At 42.7% G+C, this 8,797-nt stretch overlaps 1 protein-coding gene across 1 annotated transcript; it reads right to left on the reverse strand.

Moving 5' to 3' along the window:
- Nucleotides 1-397: 397 nt before the first annotated feature.
- Nucleotides 398-8,579, reverse strand: il10ra (interleukin 10 receptor, alpha). The gene is made up of 7 exons (XM_064302299.1): nucleotides 8,194-8,579; nucleotides 5,831-5,951; nucleotides 5,143-5,318; nucleotides 4,676-4,821; nucleotides 4,022-4,190; nucleotides 3,288-3,406; nucleotides 398-2,623 (listed from the first exon to the last, which is right to left on the reverse strand). Exons 1-7 carry the CDS (start codon nucleotides 8,255-8,257, stop codon nucleotides 1,667-1,669), a joined length of 1,752 nt encoding a protein of 583 aa, XP_064158369.1. The 5' UTR covers nucleotides 8,258-8,579; the 3' UTR covers nucleotides 398-1,666.
- Nucleotides 8,580-8,797: the final 218 nt, after the last annotated feature.

The following is an 8,797-nucleotide window of genomic DNA, read 5'->3' on the forward strand; positions in this document are numbered from 1 at the left end:
TAAACACTCATACACAAGGGTCGTAGCAAGATGCAGTACCTAATTGTATCTATGCAGGGTACACAAGCCAGAGGCACGTCCGCGTCTACCAAGATAGATAGATGTCCATATAGAGCTACACTGCTGACAGAAAGCAGTGTCCTTCTTCTATGTAAACCTTAGCACAGAGGAAAGGTTAAAACATTATTTTGGAGTCAGATAACTGTGATATAATTAAATGAATCTCTGTCCAGTAGCACCAGGTAAGACTACGTGCGCTCCTTCGCCACTCAGACACTTCTGCTGTGTGGTGTATCTGAGGGGTTCTTACTGTATGACTGCGTATGTGCGTGTTTGTGTGTGTATGTGCCTGTCTGCGTGTGTGTGCGCGCGCACAAATAAAAAACTGGTTATTCAGTGTAGTTAAAAAACACTTTTATTGATAAATATGACATACAAAGGCTTGAAAACTTAAATAATTAACATCAAGTGCGATGAAGTGGTGATCACCGAGCGTTTTGGTGCTGTCGCAGAGAGAAAGCAGATAGTCAAATGTCCCATGAGTCACCATCATGTGACAGAAACTACAGAAGTTCAAATGGCCGATTCACAGAATCGATCCCAAAATAGATCTACCAGCTCCTTGTTTTATAGCTAAACTCCTACACGGGATTTCATTGGAACTCTGACATGCATTTTTGATCTTACGTACATGTCACAATGAATGTGCCATGTTAATTTGGCTATTTATGGTGTTACGTTTTGACTTGTGAAAGGTTAACAGGAGAACATACTGTACTGAGAAAGCAGCTAGCCATAAAATGCTAAAATGATTGATGATATGATTGATTTTTATAAAATGTATACAACTCCCGCATCTATACAACAACTTAAGTCAAAATGCATTAATTAGCAAAATGAGTAGACTTAAAAACAGAATGTTTATAAGTCTTTGTTGTTTAGGGTTAGGCTAAGCCCTTGTCATTTGCTTTGCTTGCCCTCACACATTAAAATCATGGAGATTTCGGAGGTGAAACATAATTGATTAGCTGAGTGTCCGTTTTCCCCATTTTTCTAGCTTGTGTTTCAGTTTTACTGCCCTTGCCGATTTCAAATCGGTATCAGCTGGAACAGGAAGTGAGGTTGGATTGCCTTCTAGTGCCCTTCACATCCTTCTCATGGCATTTAGGCATAAGTCTATTTCCCACTTGCATCACAGTCTCCAAAGCTCAGGTGAAAATTCCTAAAGTATATTTTGAGGCGTATTTTAATGTGTATCTCAGTTGTCTCCCACATATTTCTAACGCCAAGTGTCCTTTAAGTTAGCTCCGAGTTAGCTCTGTCTTAGCACTGAGTTATCACTGAGTTATCTCTGTCTTAGCACTGAGTTATCTCTGAATTAGCTCTGTCTTAGCACTGAGTTATCTCTGAGTTAGCTGTGTCTTAGCTCTGAGTTATCTCTGAGTTAGCTCTGTCTTAGCTCTGAGTTATCTCTGAGTTAGCTCTGTCTTAGCTCTGAGTTTTCTCTGAGTTAGCTCAGAGTTAGCTTTGTGATAATTCTGAGTTAGCTTTCCGCCTTTCAGAGGGCTTTTTGTGGCAGCCAGAGGTCAGAACGTCACTGACGTCACATGACAGTGACACATAAGACCAGCATTTCACTACAATTACACAGAAGTGATATAACTGTTCACCCAAAGGTCAACTCCACATCTCGCAGTGAGAGGGACAGAGCATTCACACTGCTTTCTAGTACTCCACACACAAGGGGTAGCTGTGGTACAGATATCAAGAGTGGGTCAGACTCATTTGAGGATATTTGAGGTATGTGACAAACAAACGATGTGTCTCTATGCACTAGATCTCCCCCATTGTGGGGACTGGTCTTTCTTAAGTAGCTGTCTGGGATACAGGTAACTGAGAATGAAGGAAGCTGGTCACTGTGATCAGCTGTGGGATAGCTGGACACTGAGTGTTCTTTAGTGGGCAGAGGTGTGACAGACTGACACCAGAGACATAGTCCTTTTCCCTGGCACACACAGCTGAACTGACTGGGCCGGTACCCCACAGTGATTGCTATGCTGGTGTCTGTTTCACCAGTGATTCCTTCGCTGGGTTTCTCTCTCTCGACTTCCTGCACAACCACAAAGGACGGCCTTTGGCTGCGGTATCCATCCCCAGTCTCCACCGCCTCCACGGGGAGAAGCTCACAGTCTTCCTTCCGCATGTCACTGTACCGAATCCCACATCCCAGGCCCAAGCCACTGTCCTCCTTCTGAGGGGAGTCTCCTCCATGGTTCCTCCCGTCCAGCAGGGGGCGCTCCTCAGACGCCCGCCTGCTGCTGCTGCTGCTGTCGCTGTCGCCGTCAGTTTCCCCGAGGCTCCCACAACCACTGTCTTCCTGTTTCCGCCCATCGCCTCCATCCCCCTCTCCGCCTCCGCCCTTCTCCGATGGGGACTGGTCCACGCTAACCCCGCTGTCCATGCTGCCCCTCCTCATCTGTCCTTCCTCTTCCTCCATCACCTTCCGTTTCACTCCCTGCTCTCCGCTCTTCTTCTGGCTAATCAGGAACCACCCCTGGTCCGTCACCTTCTCCACGGGGACATCACCCAAGATCAGGGGGTGCCAGGCACTGCGGGGGGATTTCTGAAGGACAGAAAGGACACTTCACATTGACTGCTATGATATAGACCTGAATAAAATATGCATTAGTCCTTGAACCAGAAATTTCACATTTTATCCACAAGCACAGTTTCAACAAAAATAACTCATCACAGTGTTTATGAAGGGACAAATATTCAATTGCATTCATTTGCAAGTCAAATTAAAGGACAAAAAATCCAAGCAGTAGAAGAGCAGGTGGTGGCCTCCTTTTCAGAAACAAAACCATCATGGGTTTTTTACTTTGTAAGGGAACGAAACAGAAATAATTGCCAATTGTGAAAAAAGAGAACAAAATTTCTTCCTCTTTCATTCTTGGAATGGTGGCTCAAAATGCCTTTTCACACAATGCACTGTAGTGTGGAAGTATCCTTACAGAAATTGAACATACTGAAACATATTTTAAATGTGGATGTTTTAAAAAATATGATAACAACTATATTTCACAGTGGTGTAATATACATTAACAGTGATACCTTAAAATGGTAATAATTTATATATTTGCCAATATATTGTGTGTAAGTCTTCCAATATATCGATAATATATTTTTCAATATATTTTCAAATATCTTCCATTTCTGTAAGGGAAGTGAGGCTGTTTGACCTCAGGAAGTAGTGAAGAGTTTGTGGGGTTCGAGGGGCCACTCACCAGGGTGCTGGGCAGTGCCTTGGGCCACCACAGAAAACAGTACAGCAGGAGACTCAACAGGCCTAGCACTCCCACACTGCTCACGGATATGGCCACCACTATGGCTGCCGTGTACCACCCTGCAAGGGAGACAGGAGCGGGTGAGGGGCATGCAGGGTAGTTTACTCCAAAAACACCGGCGCGGCTCTTCAACACCTCTATTCACTCATGTGTCTAAGTCATAGGCCAGGATTCAATCAATATTTTCACTTCGTTTTCATTCAGGATTAATTGCAAGCACCAATGAATAGTTTAGCAAGGCAAGAAAAATTAGTTTTTGAGAGGAAAAGGAACAAATAAGAGTTAAGGACAAACATTGATTGAATCCTGACTATAACCTGTCTTATTCTTCATTTCAGCAACATTTCAGCAAAAGTGTTACATACTGAATGTACTTATTATTTTTTTTTGCTTCTCCCATTACCTATTAGCATTTCAGTGGCTACATAACTGAAAATGTTGTGTGTGGGAGAAAATTGCTTTTGTTGACAATGTATATTTATGGACAAAGCACAGTGCATTTGGGTACAATAGAGACATTGTTTAGCACAATAAGACACATGGACGGACATTTATATTACATACAGTCTAAAACTTAAGCTAGTGAACTAGAAATAAATACATAAGCACAAGGGGACATTGAAGTGGGGCTCAGTAAAGGCAAACTCCAGAGAGACTGTGGGGTGGGTCATTACCTGGTTGTGGGAGTAGAACGCACTGGTCAGGGGAGCTCACACTTTTGGCTATTCCAGTAAAGTGCTCCACCTCCACATGAACACAGTATTCATGTCCCCATGTCAGGTAGTCAAACTCAACATCGTTCTCTTCTTCTGTGGTTCTCTCCCACACGAAAGTCTTATTCACCTGCAAGCCCAAAGCCAAACAGTTAGAGCCTATCTACAGCCATGGCATTTCATTCTGAGCTTGACTGCGATTGGCCCAGCCTCTGTATGTGATGACTCTCAGCCAATCAGCATAAAAACCATGATGAATATGATAAACAGAGGCCTCTGAATCAGTTATCAGGAATCAGGTATTGATGCACAGCCATCAGTAATGTCTTATTATTTCCAGGTGACCTACATGGCCACAGAGAGAGATGCAAATCATGTCCCATAACTTGTTATAACTAGTGTCTGAAGATGCCGTTTTTATGGGTACCTCATGAATAATTCACAGCCACTGTCCATGACTAATTAGACCAATCAAATTGCTGGTTTAGATGTCACATCTCCCCTTATCACATTTTTCTTACATGAATGCAGACTGAATTGGAGACGAGCAAATACACGCAATCTGCAAGTACTAGTATGAGCTGTATTGCTATCAGTGTTACAGGACGGACTTACCGCGTTGTCCTGCACTTTCTCTTGTAGGTGATACGTATAGAACAGCCTATGAGGGAAGGTATCCTTTAGGGCTTGGCTTCTGTGAACTGTGACTTTAACTGATGTGGAGCTGGAGGACAGGGTGAAGGTAGGGGGCAGCAGCTCACCTTTGACACAGGAAGTAAAAGATTATTTCATTAGTACCCCAATAATAATAATAAAAAAAATAATAAAGCCTGGAAGACAGAAAACCAAGGATGAGTCCTTTCAACAATTATGGAAAGGGTCTGCAACCCTAGTCCTGGAGAGCCACGTGATCTTCTCATTTTTGTTGTTCTCTGCTCTTTAATAAATGAAAGCAGTTGATTACACAGGTAACCCACTTTACTTGGATACTTGGGTCTGAATTAGGAGATGAAAGCAAAGGTTAGAGAACCCTGAGTAATGGTATAAAAATGCAAGTGAAGAAATACTCTTCAAATACTCACTGTCTTGCCTACAAAACCTTTTGCTTTTTGACCACTGTGACGTCATCTCCCCTTTGACCATTTGAACCCGAGCCCAGTAGAGATCTTTGGAAGTAGTGAAGTAAGTCAGATCGCAGTGGGTTGAAAGCACTTGCTCACAGCCTGGCACAGTGGTCCAATTTGACACTCGGCTGTACCTGAACATTAAAACAAACATACATTTACCGTTTGCTATTGAGTTAATTTACAGCAGAATTTTAATGGTAGAATAAATCACAATATTACAACATTTTTAAATGACTTTCTACCTATGGTTTTGACCAAACATTGTGTGTGTGTGTGTGCCTGGGGGGGGGGGGGGGGGTATTTGAGCCATTCTGAGGTCCCTGACTGACAGGGGCCCTCACAACTTTCTTTGGTTGTTGAAATTGACATGAAGAGTATTTTGTTTACCATTAACTAATGAAACAAATGGGATATATTTTTTCTTGGTGTGGCCTAGGGGGGTGAGTCCCATGTGTGAGGTCCTTTCATGGCGCCTCAAAATCCATGACAGCAAACCTATCCCTAACCCTTACAGCACACTGTGGACATAAGGGGATGAAAAAGGGTAACTCCCAGCCCTGTCCTGAATCCCAAATTCTCCTGCCCCAAATTCAATTTTGTATTGGGCCTCCACAAGCTAAGGGCCCTGCGTACAAACACTCACTTCGTAAGCTGGACCTTGTAATAGGCTTCTGATGGGGCCTGGGCAGGGTGAACCCAGACAAGGGTCACTTCACCATCCCGAAGGACCACACTTACATTTCTGGGGCTTTGGAGTTTGTGACCTGGGAGAAGACAGAGAGAGAGAGAAAGAATGTCATGTCATTCATTAAAATAAGAGACTATGGATCGCCCAGGGGCATGATAGTAATGTTCTCTCAAATCATACCAAGCCCGAGAGACAGAGTGAGGGCAACAGCTCTGAACTGAGGAGGACATCAGCCACGTAAACTTGCAAAATCTCATGTGCCCGTCATATGTAAGCACTCCACAGATGATTCTGCAAGACTTGAAATTCTGTCCAAAATGTGTTTTTTCACAAGAGAAATACCCCGTGTTCCCCAAACGAGAGCTTTGTTGTGGGGGGGGGGTTTTCCCAGAACAGCAGCTTTGCAGTTTCACCTCTCCTGTGTATGGTGACCTCACAGAACACAGTGTGTGAATGGCAGGGCTGGATCATGGCCCCTAGGGGCCCTAGTGGTCAGCTCACTCTTTAAACGCCAAGGGGCCTGGGGGCCTTCACACTGTAAGCGATGAGAGGCCCAGGGGCCCTAGTGGTGAGCTCACGTTTTAAACACCAAGGGGCCCCGGGGGGCCTCACATTGTAAGCGCTGAGGGGTTTCTCTCTCTCTCACACAGTTGTTATAATAATAATTATTATTAGTCATAGTAGTTGCAGTGCTGGTAACAGTTGTTGTAGTTGTAGCTGCAATTAATCAGCATTTTATTCTTTTTCAGCACACACGCACGCACGCACGCACACGCCCACACACACACACACAAAACCTTTATCTAATTAAATACAGGGCTTCCAAGAGGCAATCTAACATCAATGCAGTCAGCAATCTAAACATTTTTTTCTATACACACTATTAGATATGATAAACAGCAGTGCGATTTCCATTTCGTGGGATGAATTAATCATCAAATCCATAGTACACTCTTACCGGGGAAGTAGCGGTGTGGAATATTAGGGGGATTTTCAAAAACCATACTTCGCGGATTTAATTTTGCTGGATAAACGCGATGGAACACAGAAAATTCTTACATCATTCGCCTGCAATTTAAATGAGCAAGAAAAAAAAGATGAAAAAAACCGAGCGCGAGCAGGAATAGCCTATTCAAACGATTCTGCGAAAAGTGATGTATACCCGTAAACGGCATACACATATAACATGCACCGTTTGAACATTTTGTTTCTGTTGCTGTGAAGAATGGCATTTGCAAAAATGATTCAGTCGTATTTTGTTCCATTTTAAGCACTGAACGCTTTATAAAGATAAATAAATTGTATTGTGATGTATTTACTTTTTTTCTGCAGTAGGTTACAAGCATTTCTCAATACTGAGTTCACTTTCCCTGTCCCAGCATGCAGCTTGGCACGTCATAAATTTTATGGCCAAAATTCAGCAAAACTACTAAAACACTGCATTCATATGTCAAAATCCAATACCAAAACAGAGCTAGTTCTCTCCCAAGAACACTTAAAACACAATGAACATTATATATTTTTTCCATTTGGCTGTTGATAATAAAAGTAATGTAGCCTATACATTATGTCTAAATTGCAGTGCCGTCAGAAGCGCTGGCAGAATGCATATCTTACTGGTTGGTTCGCTGAAAAAATCTTGGAATCGATGGCACTGTTGAGCGGTCCAGATTGGGCTGCACTGTCGGGCCAGCCTCTCCCATTGATAGACAATGATTTCTCACATGATCTATTGTAGTAAATCTAATCTCGCCTAAGACTACAGCTCGTGGTCTTCCCTCTGATATATTTCTTTACAAATGCATTACATGTTAGCCACTACTCCATCTCTTCCTGGGTACGGCTTTACATAAAAATCATTCTAAAGAAGCTCTCTTTCCCTATAGTCTATATGAACTTGAAAATGAACTTGAAAATACTAGAGTAGGTCTCCACTTGAGATGGGACTATGGTTGGTCTCACTCACATAACTTCAATTAACAGTTCATATCTACAGTTTATATATATATATATATATATATATATATATATTAGGATTTTGAATATGTTTATGTAAATTTATGTCAGGTTTTGAACTGAAATTGAACAGTTTTGAAAAGAATATGTAAACAATTTGCAAAATTGGCTGTAGAGAGAGACTTTGGTCTTTGAATGCATTGTAAGTCAGAGCAAAGAAAAATAATTCACAGTTTGTTCCACAGACTGCTGTTGTACTAACTGTGTGAAGTTTTACAATTATAAAAAAAAACTGTAATACGTATGATATACATAAACTATTATATAGTCCATAAAATTACAGTATTTAGTATTTAACTTACTTGCTCCGTATCTCCAAAGTAAGTACAGAAGAACGAAGGTAAAAGTCCATGAATTGTAATCCATCTTTTATTCATAAAAGGAGCATCTTCTGAACTCGCTCCGTCGACGTTCTCGGTCTCTCCCGTGTCCCAGAACAAAAGCACCGGAAGCAGTCTGTCACACAGCACAGGCACCAGTCCAAAGGGAGGAATCTCAAGTGGTCCTGTGAAAGATGAGGTGGATGAACTCCGGAGAGGAGAGTGAAGTTGTGTCCGGCAATAACACAGTGACCTCCGGTCCCTGATGACTCTGGCCAGCGTTTGTGGTATTGCTGCGCTTGTGTGGTTCCCTCTGAGTGAACAAGTGATCACTGTTCACTGTTTATCCTCTCTCTCTCTCTCTCTCTCTCTCTCTCAGTGTGAAACCAGGGACTTCCTGTTCGTCACGCTTCTCTCTCGCTCGCCCACGCACATTCACCCTGTGTTTCTTTCTCCTTTCTCTCTCCCTCTCCGGCTTCAGGTCTTCCTTTTTCTCTCTTTCAGGTTATATACCGTTAGCAGTGCTGCTGTGCTTTGCTTTCTTGTGTGCGTGTGTGCGCACGTGTGCCTGTGTGTGTGTGTGTGT

The sequence above is a fragment of the Anguilla rostrata genome, chromosome 12 (genome assembly GCF_018555375.3).
Source record: "Anguilla rostrata isolate EN2019 chromosome 12, ASM1855537v3, whole genome shotgun sequence".
NCBI lineage: Eukaryota > Metazoa > Chordata > Actinopteri > Anguilliformes > Anguillidae > Anguilla > Anguilla rostrata.

Coding starts and splice junctions, on each gene's coding strand:
- il10ra (XM_064302299.1), bottom strand. CDS start 8,257: ATGGATTACAATTCATGGACTTTTACCTTCGTTCTTCTGTACTTACTT. Junction 4,191..4,675: donor AGAAAGTGCAGGACAACGCG/GTAAGTCCGTCC, acceptor TTGGGCTTGCAG/GTGAATAAGACTTTCGTGTG. Junction 2,624..3,287: donor AGGCACTGCCCAGCACCCTG/GTGAGTGGCCCC, acceptor TCTGTCCTTCAG/AAATCCCCCCGCAGTGCCTG.